Raw genomic sequence first — 17,556 nt, 5'->3', positions numbered from 1 at the left:
GCATATCTAATAAAGCTGTGTTGTTGGCTGTTGGTCTTGGTCATTGCCAGCCTCACTAAAGAGAGATGCTTCCTTTGTGAGACTAACTGATAAATATTTGCATCCTTCTTAACATTGCCTTTGGGAGCTCCTTCTGTAATGGAGTTTGCTAAGGAGGCTTTCAGTGTGCTGTGTGATGATGGGATGTTTGACATGTGACTTGGAGAGCTCTGTTTGGAAACAGTGCATAGTCATATCTAAACCCTCTGTCTTGTGACAGCCTGCAATTGGGTCACTCCTAAGGAACCAGAGGAAGCAGGAAACCCAAGCAGTAGATCTTAAAATGCTATGCTTATGCTATGATTTAGTATTTCATTATTGAAGGGATCTTTTATTATCCCTAGTTGTTTTATTTTCATTAAAATTCAAGCTTTTCAGGGCCGGCCCGGTGGCGCACTGGATAGTGCGCCGCTTGGGAAGCGCAGCGGCGCTCCCGCCCGAGGGTTCGGATCCCACATACAGACCGGTTCCCGCTCACTGGCTGAGCGAGGTGCGGGGGCAACACCGAGGGTTGCGATCCCGTTGCCGGTCCCGGTCCGGTACGGGGGCGACACTGAGGGTTGCGATCCATTGCCGGACACGGAAAAAAGACAAAAAATAAATAAATAAAAATTTAAAAAAATAAATAAATAAAATTCAAGCTTTTTTTTTTCCTTTTTGTCTTTTTTACTGACCGGTAACGGGATCGCAACCCTCGGTGTTGCGCCCGCACCGCGCTCAGCCAGTGAGCGGGAACTGGTCTCCACATGGGATCCGAACCCTCCGCGGGAGCGCCGCCGCGCTCCCAAGCGGCGCACTCTCCAGTGCGCCACCGGGCCAGCCCTAAAGCTTTTTTTCATTAGCACTCCAAGGAACCTTTTTAGACATTTTTTCCCTAATCTCTCTCCACCGTGAGATTTTAATACTTCAGATATACTGTGTATCTGTTTATATACTGTATGTTTATTTGTGCCTTAACATAAAAAAAGTAATTTTTTTTTATTTCCCAAGAACAATTTTTGCCTCCTTCAAGGGTGACATTGCCCTTATTTATGGTATGTGGAGTAGATGGAGAACTGAAGGATAAATCTGATTTTTATTATAATAACCCATTTTGTATTATAATAGTATATTTTAAAATAAAGTGTCTTTCTTGGACAACCAAATGCTATCTGTAAATTATTTCAATCCTAATAGCACTATGAGCTTTTAGTTACCTGAAAGCTAAATTCATCCCACCACTGCAAAGATAGTAATTTTTCACTTTTATGGGTCCCTTCTAAACAGCTAGATAATTGGGACTTTTTATAATACTAGTGGATTTAGTCTTTTCCAGTATTGTTTTTCTCTAGAATTCCTTGCTGTATAAGATATTACTTAATTGTATTTTAAACATTTAAGGGACACATGCATTTTTCCCCCTCAAATCCTCCCCCCCTTCTCCTACCACAACCCCAAGTAAAAAACTCTTGAGTCTTTGAGGAAGTAGAAACAGAGAAACTACAATTAAAATGTTTTTGTGCATTTATTCATTACAGACTCTCCTGTGTGCTTTCTGGTTTTTTTTCCCCTAAGCATTTCTCTCATGTCTTTTATTATTGTTTCCTGCCTCTGTCTCTCTTATCTTTATTTTTTGCTTTCTCTATTTCCCCCAATATTCCTTCTATTTCTCTTTTTACTTCCCTGTTATTTCCTCTCTCTCCTACATGTTATCTCCTTTCTTTTCATTCAGGACTATGAGAGTAAATTGCAGGCCTTGCAGAAGCAAGTTGAGACCCGATCCTTAACTGCAGAAACAACTGAAGAGGAAGAAGAGGAGGAAGAAGGTGAAATCTAGCAAATGACACTTTCCTGTGTATATCTTTTGGATCTGTACTATCAAATTAGTCCATCATCTGTGATCAAAGCTGGATTCCTCATAGTTGGCCCTACCGTTTATCTGCATTTTACTGAGCCAATTTGAAGATGATTTAAAAGATGCTCAATGCTGAGAATCCAGGCTGTATCCTATGAGGTGGGGGTGGGACTGATAGTGTTTCTTAGAACGTCACAAGGTTTCTGAGCACAGTCTTCATATAAATCTCTTGGGAAGTTTACATGGACTGTCTCATATTACTGTACATATGAAGTTCACATATCTGTTGCAAATAAATGTAGAGCTTAATCTTTGTTAAGATAGTCTATTCACTTTGCTAGTGTATATCAGAGATTTCCCAATGAGAACTTTGGAATGTATCAGTGTACTTTAAAGCCATTTCTGGTAGATTTTGAATCACATTGCTTAGTCATCCTTGCCTTTCTTACATTTTACAGCATTTCCTAGCTGAATTAGGGCTTTTAATGTTAGTTATTGCCTTATAATACCATATGAACATTCATCACATTTCATTTCTCCACCCAACCTTGTGGTAATCTCAAGACTTCAAATTAACTTTGAAGGAACTCTTAATTTATGTACTAAATTCTTTATTTTTAAAAATCTAGGTAAAATATGACCTCCCCTCCTCCCATACTAGAAAGTTAAAAAAAAGAAATATACAAAATTGTCCAATATACCAGAAGCCAGGGGTATTTTTTTATTATAGCCACACATTAGAATTATATCTTTTTAAAAAAGAGAGAGAAATTTGTTTCTTTGATGTACTGTTTTAAATAAACAGGATGATTTTTTTTAAGTTTTCTAAAATGTATATACTATTTTCATAGTATCAACAGAATTTAGTAGCCTTACTAAAAAGAAGAAAAATAAAAGCAGCCGAATGGAGAGAAATTGGAAAGTATCTTAACTTGATAAAAGAAATAAGGTAGAGGAGGCATGTAATTTCCATAAAATTCACCATTAAATATACTTCATTTGCTCTTTCAGTTCCTTGGACACAGCATGAATTTGAGTTGGCCCAATGGGCTTTCCGAAAATGGAAGTCTCACCAGTTTACTTCTTTAAGGGACTTACTCTGGGGCAATGCTGTGTACCTGAAGGAAGCCAATGCCATCAGTGTGGAATTGAAGAAGAAGGTAAGGAGGGGGGGAGAACATGGGCAATCTTGAGGCAAAGCTGAGCCCGCTCTGGGTTCATCTGGACTCTAACCTTAAACTAACCTTGCCCTTGGGGAACCTCATCTTCTTTATGCTATGAAACAGCTTTATTTATGCCTTTATTTAATATATGTGCCTGGAACATAGTAGATACTAATTTAACTTTTATTAAATAACATTTTTTAAAAAGTTTTCTAGCTTATTTTACAAATGAGGAGACTGTATTCCTGATAGGAGCTGGAGAAACATATGAGTAGAAAAATGCTTCTCTTGGGTTTCTGAAAAACCTCATTTTTGGTTTTCTACCATTAAGTTTATACCCCTGAGTCCTGTGTGCTGCATTGCCACTAATTTGCTCATCCTCTAAGGTCTGAGAGGCACTGTTGTGTAGCAGGCAAGTGTATGTGCTCTGTACCCAGACAGTCCAGGTTTCTGTCCTAGCTCCATGAGTTGTGTTGACCCTAATAGCCCCATGCCTCTATTCCCTCATCTACAAAGTAGGGTTGGCAATAGTACTTGCTACCCAGGGATTTTATAAGGAATGAAAGCACGAATACATACAGCACTTAAAATAGTGTCTAGACATGGTAAATGGCAATAACTATTATCTATTTTCATAATTATTACCAAAACTTGACATCAAACCTTAGATTCATCCTTCTGTGTGCCCCACTGCTTAACAGTCTCTTGACTGCTAAGATTACTGTGGGAGACCGTATTGTGTAGTAGGTAAGAGCACAGACTGCCTGACTTTGGGAAAATTCAGTATCTTTTTCTAAGGCTATATTCTAGTTTTGTAAATTGGCAATAAGATATCTTCTTCATTCATAATCTCTAGCCATTCTCATTTTATAATTATTTATTAACCACTCCCCTCCTCAAATAGACCAAATAAAGGCAGGAACTCTGTTGTTTTTTCCCTTACTGTGGTGCCTAGCATTTAATTAATATTTGGTGAAAATATATGGTAGCAGTGAGAAATAAATGGTATGATGCATGCAAAGTGCTTACCATATGGTAGTAGTTGTAATCCCCGAATTTAAAATGGAAAACCTTGATGTGTTTCCATCCTCTCTCAGTGAGGGATTAGAGATACATTCTTGGGTCCACCTTTTGGTTTCTTGTATAAGTTCTACAGAAGTCTTCATTCAGTCAACCAAAATATATTTATTGAGATTTTAGTGTGTTCAAAAACACTTTCCCAGGCTAGGTAAACAAAGTCTGTAAATAGCTGAGTTTGAAATTAGGATTAGTCCCTATGATTAATATACAGGTGGCCATTTTTTTCAGTTTATCACAAGCTATTTGTTGAGTACATAGTAGTACATGTTTGACCTCTTTCCCAATGGGCATTATCATATCAGCTCATCTCTGAAGCTCACTTGCTGAAAACCATCTGTCTATGGTTTATTTTTTCCATTCAGGTGCAGTTTCAGTTTGTCTTACTGACTGATACACTGTACTCCCCTTTACCTCCTGAATTACTTCCCACTGAGATGGAAAAAACTCATGAGGACAGGCCTTTCCCTCGCACAGTGGTGGCAGTAGAAGTCCAGGATTTGAAGAATGGAGCAACACATTATTGGTCTTTGGAGAAACTCAAGTATGAAAACATTCATAAAAGCCAGTTGTTTATTAAGGAAGTAATAATGAATTGCTTAAGTGGGCACTCTGAAACTCTCCTCTCTCCGAGGATGGTGTTGCTTTTTTTTTCTGTGGTTTCTGTAAATGCTGTTGCTTGCCAGTGATAATTATCATCCATTTTTTTTTAAGTGAATGAATCCCACTCCTCAAACACCTTTAGCAATTACAGCTATTTAAATTTGCCCTCTAAGGGCTGGCGGTTAGCTCACTTGGGAGAGCATGGTACTGATAGCACCAAGGTCAAGGGTTCGGATCCCCATACTGGCCGGCCACTAAGGAAAAAAAAAAGATAAATTTACCCTCCTTTACCCTCCATAGACCTGCTTTTAAATTTTACATGTTCCTTTACCATGATATTTATTTCTGTCTTGGATTTAGAAATTATTCATCTTTTCTGTCCTGAACTGCACAATGATCAGTAATAAACGGGGAAGTCACCGTTTAATCTAGCTTCCTCTGCATTTAGTATGCTGAGATATGTTCTGCTGTCTCAGTATATTTAAGATGTCATACATCATTGAACTACATTCTCCTGTGACTGTTGACTCAGTAGAGGTTACGTGGCCATTCTTGACTTTTGGTGGCTTGTTCCTAGAATGAAACACTTTGAATACTGAATGTTTTAGTTTCTGTACTTTTGGCCTTCATTTTTTTTTAATAACATTAAGTGGTGGGAGCATCTTCTTTTTTATAAAAATTTTAGCATGGAAGATGCTTCCAAAGCAAAATTTTAATACAATATCATGATGTTTACCCAGTGCACTTTCTGTGTCCTAAATAGGCAGAGGCTGGATTTGATGCGAGAGATGTATGACAGGGCAGGAGAGATGGCCTCCAGTGCCACAGATGAGAATGAGTCCACTGTGACTGGCAGTGATCCATTCTATGATCGGTTCCACTGGTTCAAACTTGTGGGAAGGTAGGTGATGATTTTGTTGACGTCTTCTTTTAAAATAATGAATTGTTTTATTATAATTGTTTGAAACCTCAGCAGATATTACAGAAAGTTAAAAGAAAAAAAGGAATATAAAAAAGCTCCATTTATCCACTCATACACAACCACTGTGTCATTTGGTATATATCCCTTCAGTTTTATTCAACATGCATATTAGTTTTGAATCTCAAAATTTCAACCAATGTACAGTATTTGACAGTCTTCCCTGGCTCTCAGCCTATTCACAAAATGCTTTGCAGTTAAGATAGATTTTTTAAAAAAGAAAACCCTTGTCTGTATCATACTTAGCTTAAAATCGTAGTATGACTTATCAGATTGCAATCTCTCCATGACCTGATTTGTCCTCACTTTTTTTTTTTTTTTTAAGTAATTCATCCCACATTAGTCACAGCCAAGGGTAAGTTAATTGCACACCTTGGTAGTCCCCTTAAGCTTCTTTTATGTATTTATTATTTTCAACATTTAATGAAAACATATAGTGCCTCTGTGAGCCCATATTGAATCAAGTTCTTAGAGGTCTGGAATTTTAAAAGCAGGAAAATTTAAGTTTAACTTAAGCTTAGTGATTTTGGAATATGTATTGTTTTTCAATTGCAAAAACCCTGTGATGGTTTTTAAAGGAACTGGGTAAAAAAAGAGTTGCTAAAGTCATAGTATTTTGTAGAAATGTAAATCTTTTCCACTCCACTCTGATTGTAGTTTTTTTTAAAGAGATGAATTGACCAAACACATCTTACCCAAGCAAAGCACTTGCTACTTTGGCATATATCATTTCATCCATTTCATTTTCTGCTCTGAGATGATGTGAGAATTTGAATAAAAATTTAAAGCCTTATTATTTTACCTTTAGTGTTGAGTGGCTCCTTTGAGTCCTGAATGCTGATCTCTTGTGCAAACTGGAGAATATAAACATTTTTATAGCACAATATTTACTTGGGATGGTCTACTCATGTATATCCTTTGCTTTTCTTATTCTAAGGATCAGTCCTTGCATAACTTTTTCAACCTGCCCTTGCTCCCTTTCACCTGGTCCAAGTGATTTATGCTTATTTTATCCTTTTGCTTTTTTGTTTGCTTTTATTGTGTTGATTCCCCAGTGGATTCTGTCCTGTTGGCACCTATAGCTTCCTGTTTAACCAACTATTCCTCTCTCCTTGGCTGTGTTAATTGGCGTCTTACCTGGTGTCTAGCTCCCCCATTTTCCACGGCTGTGTGAATGAGCGCCTTGCCGACCGCACACCCTCCCCCACTTTTTCCACCGCCGATTCCGACATCACTGAGCTGGCTGACGAGCAGCAAGATGAGATGGAGGATTTTGATGATGAGGCATTCGTGGATGACACCGGCTCTGACGCAGGGACGGAGGAGGGATCAGATCTCTTCAGTGACGGGCATGACCCGTTTTACGACCGATCCCCTTGGTTCATTTTAGTGGGAAGGTTGGTGAGGTTATTTTGAGAAAGGCAAAAAGGGACCAGCTCTTGTTCTAAAGGCCTCTTGTGCAGTTTTGGGTAATCTTGCTTTAGCAAATTCAATTTATTAATGCTCAGTCCCAAGTTCTCCAATGCTTCAAACTCTTTATAAATGCTAATCTGGCTAGAGAGAGATCTCAAGCATTGTTTGTGAAGCACTCAGTCTACTCAGTACAACATACAGCAATATATGAGGACTCTACATGGAGGACCCCTTGTCTTAAATTGCCCAATAATTTTGGAAGGAATTTTTGAAGAAGGAAACTCCAAAGGAGAAAGTAATTAAAGCTACGTCAAATGTTATAGCTTCAGTGAATGGTATTCTGGTCTAGGTGTTTCCTTTTTAAAGGAATATGATTGAGGAAGCATATGGGAATAACATGAGAAAGAGCAGAGCAAGTCCAAAGTTAGGCTAGAAAATTTGTGGTGCTGTAGGAATCAGAGGACAAAGTGGACTCAGGAGAAGTGTTAGCTTTATTTTTGCTTAGTCTACCGAGTCCTGAAAAGAATCAGGAAAGTCAAGTTTCCCCTTTGTCTAAAATGGACGTCTTTCTTTGGCCAATTTCACTGAGCCTATCTATAGGTCTTTGGCTTCTGCTAAAATTTTACCTATAGCTTTATAAGGATGAATCTCAGAGAATTGTCTGACACCATCCACAGTGAATATTTGTTCAGTGCTACATGTAACTGCTTTGTATTGAGTTTAGTTCACCAAACTGAGACATTGTTTCTGGCTCTCAGTTTGAGCATCCGTCAGTGATGCAGAACTCTCCATGCACGTGTTCCTAATACTGGTGTCTTTGTATGCATCCAGTCTTCACATTGAAGTAATTTTAATTGCAAGCTCAACAGTACAGCACTCATTGGGTTAACCAAAAAGTATGTCCAAGTTTTAAAGTATTAAATTTAACTTTAATGGTGCATTAGAACCACACATTGTTGAACCCTTTAAAAATAAGGGAATTATGTCAGTGTTAAATGCACAAGCACCATTAGCTAAAATTAAAGTGCAGCAAGTTTCCTGACCCACTAGAGACATAGAATCTCAAAGTTAGCGCATAGTATGGTATTGGTCACCTGATGAGAACTTCTTAATTAATGTATGAGCATACTTCAAAAAGCTCATGGAAAAATAGAATTAAAATATGGGGCTGGTCAGTTAGCTCAGTTGGTTAGAGCATGGTGCTGATAACACCAAGGTCCATGGTTTTATCCCTGTACTGGCCAGCCACACACAAAAAAGATAATACAAATCTTTACATGAACTTTTTGAAGTACCCTCATAGATGATGATCACTTGTTATGGAAAAGTCTAAAGAAAAGCTTTTTTGATAGAAATGAAAACCTCTATTACAACTGTTGGCCATAATATGAGACAGTATCTGGGGTTTACAAGGACAAAGGGGCATTTAAAATTCCATTAATAAACATAAAGGGATTATATAGCCATGAATATTGTTTTCTACTGGTGTATCGCTGGGAATAGATGCTTAGAATTTCAGAGAAGCTGATTTATATTAAAATTGAGGAAGGTATGTAGAAATAACAGGACAATAATGCTTTACTTTATGGTTGTCTGTGTCCTTCAGCATATTTCTGTCCTATTGTAGGAGGGTTGGAAGTTAGAACCAATTTTCTGGCCATAAACTTGGTTCTAGTGCCAGCTCTGCAGCTTTGCAAGCTGTTCGCTTGTGTTCTGCACCATTGCACAGCGAGGAGGAGGCAGCTTCCTCTTACATACTATGGTGGGGAGAACCCTGACCGAATTGTTAGGAGGAGCCTTGGGTCCTGGACCATCTCTGTTACTAACTTAGGACAAGCAACTTAAACAGAGGCCTATTGGGTTCTCAAGTGTAAAATGAAGAGTTAGGTAGAAAAAAAAGAGCCTTAAAGATCTTTTTTATCTTCTGTCATTCACACGAGCAAAATGAATATCCTGGTTGAGACTTTTGCTCAGAAGAATTTGCATTTTGAGTCAGTGGTTTGTAAAACTCAAGTCAGAGTCCCACTTAATGTGGAAATTAACTGGCTTAAGATACATGTATTATTTTCTGTCTAGTTTTATTCCTTTTAATCATATCAGGATATCAGGTTTAAGTGTAAGTATAAAGCAATCAACTCTACTTTGATTTGCACATAAAATATTTATGGAGCTATGGCTCAGGAATTGACCTTTCCATTTGTTTGGATTCCAAGGTTCTAGAACTAACTTTGCCTTGCAAGAAAAAGACTGAGGTAGGAGGTGAAATCATTGCAATCAGTAAAATGAAAGATAGCTCTCCATTTTTGCCCTCTACTACATTTCTCGTCTGCAAACAAAATTTATAATAAGGCAACATCATCCAGTCATGTAGTAATCATTGTATGTGTAATAGGAGTAACTTCTTTGCTGTTTTTGTGATTCACAGGATTGGATTTCTCCTATTGGTGCATAATTGTAAATATAATTCACTTGTAAAAATTTCTTGTGAAATTCCATTTGTTGGCTTGTTTCTTGGCCTTGGGTGCCTCTGGTGAATCTTTATATGAAAATTAAAAGAGCTTGTCCCTTTAGCTATTCTCTTATGGCATGCTGGGATATTATGAACCATCCATCATAATTTGGGAGGAAATGTAAAATATTTTAGCTAGGCTTCTGGGTTGAAAGGGGGCAAAAGATGGTTATTCTGTGACTTCTCTAAGTACCTGTACTGACATTCTTTCTTTAAGTATCACCATAATTATGCTGATTTTTCCCCATGTTTATGTTAGCAAATTTGTTTCTCTATTTGACGTGACTTCACAGAAATTTATGCTAATACTAATATATCCTATACATCTTCCCCTCTCTCATCCCTGTTCTCCTTCAGTCTGCTAGGTCAAAGTATAAGAACTCTCAAAAATGCAGAATAATTATGAAAATTCCCGTTTAAAAAGCTTCAGAGGAGAACTTCCATACAGCATTGATTTTGGACTACGAGCTGTGTTCTGATAACATAAAAAGATGCTGTCTAGTGAGCATGCAGTTGTGTAGTCACAGAGCTGATGCCTCTGCTCCTGCCATAGAATTGCAGAATTTTCTTTTCTAAAAAGGGAACTCTACAATAATATCTTCAGTTCTTCTGTATTTGGAATAACCATTGCCATAGGCAGAAAGGAAATTCTCATCTTTAATGTGTGCTCAAACAGTACTTTATTGTAATGTGTGCATGAATATGATAAGCTTTCTTTAAAAACAGTGGCTCCTGCTTTTGAGTAGCTGTTTTTAAGATAAAAATTAAGTATAGTTAGGAATCTAAACATGTTCTATATAGTTAATGTCCATCATGAGTATGGCTTTGAAAAGTCAACCTAATATAAAGTTGAATGGCTTTGCTTTTCTGCCTTTGGTGTAACCCATTTTTCTGGAAAATCTTCCACTTTTACTTAGGACAGATCATTTTCCCGTTCCCTTGTGTACATAGGTGTCCACTCATCAAGTTATTTATTGAGTGTATTAACTGCATGCCAAGCCCTCTGCAGACAGTGGTGAACAAAACCAGACATGGTTCCTGCTCTCATAGACTTATAGTCTAGTGGGTGACACAGACATAAATTAAATAATCACACAAATAAATGTAGATTATAGCAATGATGAAAGAACTGTTGCTGAGATCATATAATGTTGGGGGGACCTGTCATGAGAGAGTGGTGTTTGAAATAAGACCTAAAGATGCAAATTCAGAGGCATGAGATGGGCAGTGAGTGCAGAGAGGACTTGAGGCAGGGGACCTGTGTGATGGCTCTCTAACGGCCCAACCATTGAAAGTGGGCACGTGTGGCTGGAATGCTGTTAAGAGAGGAGAGTGGTCTGTATGGTGCTGACTTCGGAAGTGAAATTATCCGTATGGTAACTTATGCCAAACTCTTAGTCTTTTAAACTCTGTCACAATAATTGGTATATGATGGTCCTGTTTGTAATCCTTTTTAGAAGAACTTTTCATTTTTACATTTTTGTGCAACAAAGCTTTAACCCTCCCTTTCTTAGCATTTGCCCCCTGTATCGCTTTGGAGCAGACTGAAAGGGAAGTAGACATTTGATTTAACGTTCACTTGCCATTATTTTTGTTATAATTTTTATTCATGTTTCATTTATATCCTTAAAGTTTTATTAACATTCGTTTTCTGTGATGTGTTTTGTCTATTTTCAGAATTGTTTTCATTGAAATCCCAAGTACCCACTACTCCATCTTCCTTCTCTTTTTGTTTTAAGGTAGATTTCAGAGCAGGAAAAGAGCAGACAGGCATGTGTGTCGCGTTTAGTTATGTTTGATGTCTTGATGCAAGCGTTTACTCTTTGTCTTTTGTTTTATGTTCAAAGATCAGCATATATTATGTGGGAAGACAGGAGTAACAGTAGGAACTAGATTCTATTTCCCATTCCAATAGGAATGAATACCCTTAAGCTTTGTGATCACCAGTTTTTATTGCTGTTAAAAAAAACAATGGCTACAAAATAATGAATGAGGAAAAAAAAAGAGTTCAAATATAATAGGACTTTGCTAGTTTGTTTGAGATATAAAGTGTTAGATCTGTAACTTTTTATATGCATTTTTTAATTAGGTTTTGGACTCTAGAAGTAAAAGCAAACTTATTAAGGATCAGCTGTCTTCTTCTCCCTTAGCATTTATCCCAGTGCCTATTCAGAGTCTCCTATAAACTCGCTACTCAGAATATTCTGGCTGCACAGCCTCTCTACTCATATGTGTCTGCTTTCCTCACCTTGTCAGTCACCCTGCCTGAAGATGTGAAATCTGTTTTCTTGCCTTTTTTATCTCCTTATTTCTGTTTTATCTGCTGGGAAAAACAAAACCTTTTTATAATTCCTTAAGTTATAAATGGTTAAGCTCTTTAATGGGCTCATCCCCCTTCCCCCCCAGCAGTATTCATAGAGCAGTATCTTGAAAATCTACTTCAAATTGTTACTCTTCTACTTACAGTAGTAATTTTTATAGAGATTACTTTGGTGTAAGTTGATCTTTATCAACTGCTTTGTTAGGTATTTGCCTTTGTTCATATATTATCTTTGCTGAAAAAGCAACTGGAGGCAATCAGGGTACAGAGGTAATCTTAAGACAAGGCCAGGAAGCCAGCTCGCAGGTTCATGAAGATATTCTCAGTGAATCTTAAAGCCACTTCTCTCTCTGTGGGATGCTCTGATGTTTGTCTCCTGGTTTTTGTCTAGGGCATTTGTTTACCTGAGCAACCTGCTATATCCTGTGCCCCTGATTCACAGAGTGGCCATTGTCAGTGAGAAGGGTGAAGTGCGGGGATTTTTGCGTGTGGCCGTACAGGCCATTGCAGGTAGGTGACCCTCTTCTGGACTAGAGACAGAGCAGGCCAGTTCTGTGGGGGCCATGCTTCAATTACATGTGTAAACTGATGAGTTTGTCTTTCTTGGAGAAAACCTTTATTGCTTCCTTTCTAGCTGTTGTTCCCAAGAATCATAAATAGATTTTGTTTAGTCTGGGATACTACTGTTGTGAATAATGGAGTAAAGAGATTTCCTTTAACATGAAGAATAACTCTTGGATTAACTTTATAAAATTCATTGGCATTTTACATAATGTATCTTAACTGCTTCAGAATTAACAAAGGATTTTTGGGACTTTTTCTTGCCTAATTTTCTCTCAGGACATTCTCTCTCTAATGGACATTTCTTTGGCCACTATTATGTAATGCATGGATCAAGATTTTTATATTTTCCTCTTTTCCATGATCCAACCTACATTCTGAGGAAAGAATGTGGCCATTTCCTGTAATTTTTCTTTCTTAACTTCCAAACACTGCGCTGTTTAGTTACCTTTCAGCCTTATCCCCATGGAAACCTGTGACACAATCACCAGCTTTGAGTTTATGGAAGTCTCCTCCACAAGTACAGTATAATATTTTCAAATTTTGTTGTATATTATTGAATATAATCTTGCCAAGATAGAGGCTGACAGTATTTCTAGGTATGGCATTTGAACCAGTCTCAAGAAGATAGCCAATTCTTCATTAACTAGTCTCATTTGAGCTAAAGAGGTTGGTAAATCTACATAGGTAGAGTTGGAAGCAGCCATGTAATTTTACTACTTCGGTGTCATTCTTTCTTTCTTATACAAAGGGACTTTCCTATTTATTTTATAATCCAGTAAGAGTCATTCCCCCCACTCCCCATATAAGGTTTCATTCAATCCTTGCTAATTTTTTTTCTACTTAGCGGATGAAGAAGCTCCTGATTATGGCTCTGGAATTCGACAGTCAGGAACGGCTAAAATATCTTTTGATAATGAGTACTTTAATCAGGTGAGAAACCTTCAGGAGGAAGGAAAACCTTGTGGAATGAGAAGGAAGTAGATGGGTTTATAAGGAAATGTTCAGCATTGAAGACCAATTCCCCTAACCAAAACTAAAATCTATAGGATGCAGGTAACTACAGAGTTGTTCAATAGAATGTGGGTCATGTCTATCATTTGCAGAGGTAAAGACCCAATATTTATATTTTATTGTATTGCTTTTTCTCAGACATCTCTTAATCCACATGATTTTCTAGTCACTATTATTTGTTGAGCAAATAAACAGAAGTAAGGAAGCTGGGGGGAAAATACATTTTTATACTACTTTATCACATACCTACCCCTGCCTTGTTTTCAGAGCGACTTTTCTTCAGTTGCAATGACTCGTTCTGGTCTGTCCTTGGAAGAGCTGAGGATTGTGGAAGGACAGGGTCAGAGTTCTGAGGTCATCACTCCTCCAGAAGAAATCAATCGAATGAATGACTTGGGTATGTAGACAGAATTTACTATGATCAAGGACAAAATTTTTAAAGAGGGGAAAATATTGATCATTGTCATGGGGCATAGTCACTTTCCTGTACTAGGAATGGAAAGAATGCCCAACTTCCTCCTCTTTGCATTATTTGAATCATATATGTGTTTGTTTGACTCTCTTTAGATTTGAAGTCAAGCACTTTGCTGGATGGTAAGATGGTAATGGAAGGGTTTTCTGAAGAGATTGGCAACCACCTGAAACTGGGCAGTGCCTTCACTTTCCGAGTAACAGTGTTGCAAGCCAGTGGAATCCTCCCAGAGTATGCAGATATCTTCTGTCAGTTCAAGTAAGCTACCTCTTTGCCCTGCCTACTTAACTAGATGTTAACTGAGATAACATCCTTTGTGCACTGCAGAGTACTTTACTTATGTGAGATGTAAACACTCTTGAGAGATCAAAGATTACCAGTCTCTGAAGGAAAACACTTTCTTCACTCTAGACAGGAGTAAGAACCAGAAACCTGCATTGGAATGAACAGGGATCCTTGTGGGGAGGAGTGTGCCACACATCCTGCTAGAGGGTTCTCTTGTATACTACTGTCCCACTCTGCCAGGAATATAGTCTGATCCAGATAAGCCTGTGTACCAGTCTTTTTAGTGCTCTTTATGCTGAAGTGTCTTATTAATAAACAAGTCTGAAAGCAACAAATTATCTAACCACCAATTATGCCTATTTAATACTTGGGAAAAGGCAAATTTTAATAACGTAGATAAGAGTGATGTTCTGCATCAACTGAAAAAAGCTCTAGTATGTAGAAAAGGTGTGACAGGTCTCATTTCTCATCCACTTAGAAGCTTTTTATGTCCTGTGACCCTCTTGAACCCTATCATCTAGGTGCTTTCTTCCCAAGACTTCCCTAGGAAAACACTTTTTTACGGCTCTTAAGTTTTAGTACCTCCAAACATCAATATACCTTTTCAAACTTGGAAAGGGCTGCAGTACAAGAGAATGAAGTTTGACCTGCTTCGCACCTACAGCCCACAGTTTGCCACTGGTGCTACCAAAAGGCTGCTTTAAAGTTCTGCCATCCCTCTCACCTCAGTGTGGGCCTGAGCCTTCCTGGGGGTGGGTCCTAATGCAGTTTATAAAGCATTCCTTTTATATAGGTTTTAGCCAAGTCCTGAATTAAATGTGATTACTACATAGTAAGCCACTAATAATATCATTTACTATAATGCAAAATTGTTGGAATATTACCCATCTAGTATTGATTTTGCCTATTTGGTGTGTTTTTGCTATTAGCCTTTAATTTACAGTAGGATGGAATTGGCTAGATGAATCAGTTTTTTGGAACTTTTACTATTATTCTAATCAGGTAACTGGAAAAGCCCTATTTGGTTAACTGATGTCTGAAGTGACAATAATATGTTGATCTTTGTCCTAAAATCTCCTAAGAAGAGTGCAGCATCTCCACCTGGTATTAGCTGTGGAGGAAAGGGGCATGTTGACTCATGTTGGGAGAAGACTCAGAGTCTTCCTCGGTTTTTATAAACACTCATCTGGCCTGTGTAGGGAAGATATAGTTATTAGAATGGTGTGAATGAGTTTACGTGTCACCAATGGAACCCCAGGATATTTGTACCTCCTACAGTGGCAGAGCATTAGAGGAGTGTAGATCAGGTCAACTAATACTCATGGGGGGACCTGTGGCAGGTACAGTGAGTCAGTGTGTGGTCAGGAGAAGGAAAAAAATGGGAAAAAAAAGAGAAGGAGATGGAAAAAGAAATGAGAAGAAAGAAAATAGAAAAGGATACTCGTGGTGCAGGATGCTATAGTGCCAGCAATGCATCAGTGATGTATGGAGCACTTGGCAAAAGTACACTACTATTTCCAGACTCAGTGAACTTGTTTGGAAGACAAGGAGTTCATACTGCTATTCTCTCCCTTCTATTCTCTAAGTATTTTCTTTTTTTCTGGTGGTGGTAGGGCTATCCTTCTGGATAGATATTAATGTCTGGCAATAAATGTTTGCGTTGGATATTCTTTAACTCTCCACTTATTTTTATTTCAGACTAATAACAGGGAGGCAGAGAGCACAATAAAATCTCACTGTCTGTGAGAGTAAATAAACATAGCCAATTGATTCAACAAATATTTCTGGAGTATCTTCTATGTGTTGAGCCTTATGTGTGTCTGATGGGGAGACAGCATTACAAACAGTGAAATCATTGCTGTTGAGGAAAAATAGGTCCCTAGTACTGTGGGAACACAAAACAGTCAGGGTAAGTCAGGGAAGACTTCCTGGAAGAGGTCACATTTGAATCCACTCTTAGCTGGATATTAGAGACTCCTAGGCAAGTATACCACCCACAGGCTTTAGTTCTACCTCATAGAAGCTTGAGTCTTCTTCAGAGGAATAGGAATTCATTGAATTCACTTCTTCACTCTCTCTAAGGCATTCTTTCATATCACCCACATAGTGAAGTGATCAGGGTCAGTGAATTTTTCAGTCATTTTTGGAAATAAAATCTAAAATGCTATCTGTGTGATATGGACACTTTTCTGTCAAGGAAATGTAAATAACTTAGCTCTGTTAAAAGAATCTGCTTAGGTAGGAGGCTTCCATAGGATCCAAGTTGGGCTCTTAAAACAGAGATCATTATGAAACTGTTTGATGCTACATTCATGTATTTTATTTTTTTATTAAGCTTTTTGCATCGCCATGATGAAGCATTCTCCACTGAACCCCTCAAAAACAATGGCAGAGGAAGTCCCCTGGGCTTTTATCATGTGCAGAATGTAAGTGGCATGAACATTTTTGCCAAACATCAGGTTTGTGGTACCTGGCTTTCTTAGCTGAGGAAGGATGATAATGTGACAATGTGAGGCGGAGCTGCTTGCTGTACTAAAGGGAGATTCGAGGGAAGAATAAACAATAGAGGGAGTGGCCAGAGTGGTGAGGTAATCCTCATAGCAGGGAGCCTTCTTGGCGGAATTACAATGGGCCCAGTGAGTGGTGTGCCAGTAAACTCTTACAGCTATTTGAATGTAGTGAGTTGTTTTAGTGTTTCTGTCCTAGAAAAATAAGCTTGTTTAATATGAATTTTGTTAATGCATTGTCCTTTAAACCCTAAGATACTTATATTGTTTGGTTGCAAGTAATATAGAAAATATTAAATACCTTCTGTAGCTAAATTAAGATTCAGAGTCTGTTTCCTTGCAGCTATTACTATAATTAACCCATTAATGACCCTTACAACTGTCTTCATACATGAAGTGAGAAAACAGACCTTCCATCTCTTATAGGAAATTTCACTCAAACTCTATTCAGAAGTCATCATCCTCATCACAATTGCAAACCTTTGTTGAGAGTTTATTTTGTGTCTGTCACTGTTCTGAATGTTTTCACGTGTCATTTAATCCTAACCTTTACACCAGCGACTATAATAATCCCTATGGTACAGCTGAGATAACTGAGGCACAGAGCAGTTAAAGTCACTCACCAAGGTTACAAAGCTAGGAAGAGGCAGGGATGGGATTTGAACCAAGAGAAATGTGGCTTTAGTGTCCAGGATCTTCACTACTACATGAAACTGCCTCTCATTCTCTTCCTAACCATGTAAAGTAAAGGAGGAAAGGACAACTGCAAAGATGGAACAA

General features: G+C 38.0%; 1 protein-coding gene across 2 annotated transcripts in view; it reads left to right on the top strand.

The window, feature by feature from the left end:
* The window catches only part of KIF1B (kinesin family member 1B), a 123,566-nt gene that overhangs the window by 77,613 nt on the left and 28,397 nt on the right, over window positions 1–17,556 (top strand). For both annotated transcript variants that reach the window (XM_008568817.1, XM_008568818.1), the window contains exons 22-31: window positions 1,751–1,844; window positions 2,885–3,033; window positions 4,479–4,657; window positions 5,480–5,617; window positions 6,844–7,092; window positions 12,329–12,447; window positions 13,346–13,431; window positions 13,780–13,909; window positions 14,080–14,242; window positions 16,605–16,695. In XM_008568817.1, coding sequence (XP_008567039.1) covers window positions 1,751–1,844; window positions 2,885–3,033; window positions 4,479–4,657; window positions 5,480–5,617; window positions 6,844–7,092; window positions 12,329–12,447; window positions 13,346–13,431; window positions 13,780–13,909; window positions 14,080–14,242; window positions 16,605–16,695 — 1,398 coding nt within the window. The remainder of the gene's footprint in view (window positions 1–1,750; window positions 1,845–2,884; window positions 3,034–4,478; window positions 4,658–5,479; window positions 5,618–6,843; window positions 7,093–12,328; window positions 12,448–13,345; window positions 13,432–13,779; window positions 13,910–14,079; window positions 14,243–16,604; window positions 16,696–17,556) is intronic.

The sequence above is a fragment of the Galeopterus variegatus genome, unplaced genomic scaffold (genome assembly GCF_000696425.1).
Source record: "Galeopterus variegatus unplaced genomic scaffold, G_variegatus-3.0.2 Scaffold445, whole genome shotgun sequence".
NCBI classification, from domain to species: Eukaryota; Metazoa; Chordata; class Mammalia; order Dermoptera; family Cynocephalidae; genus Galeopterus; species Galeopterus variegatus.
This window is presented reverse-complemented; position numbering and strand designations above follow the sequence as displayed.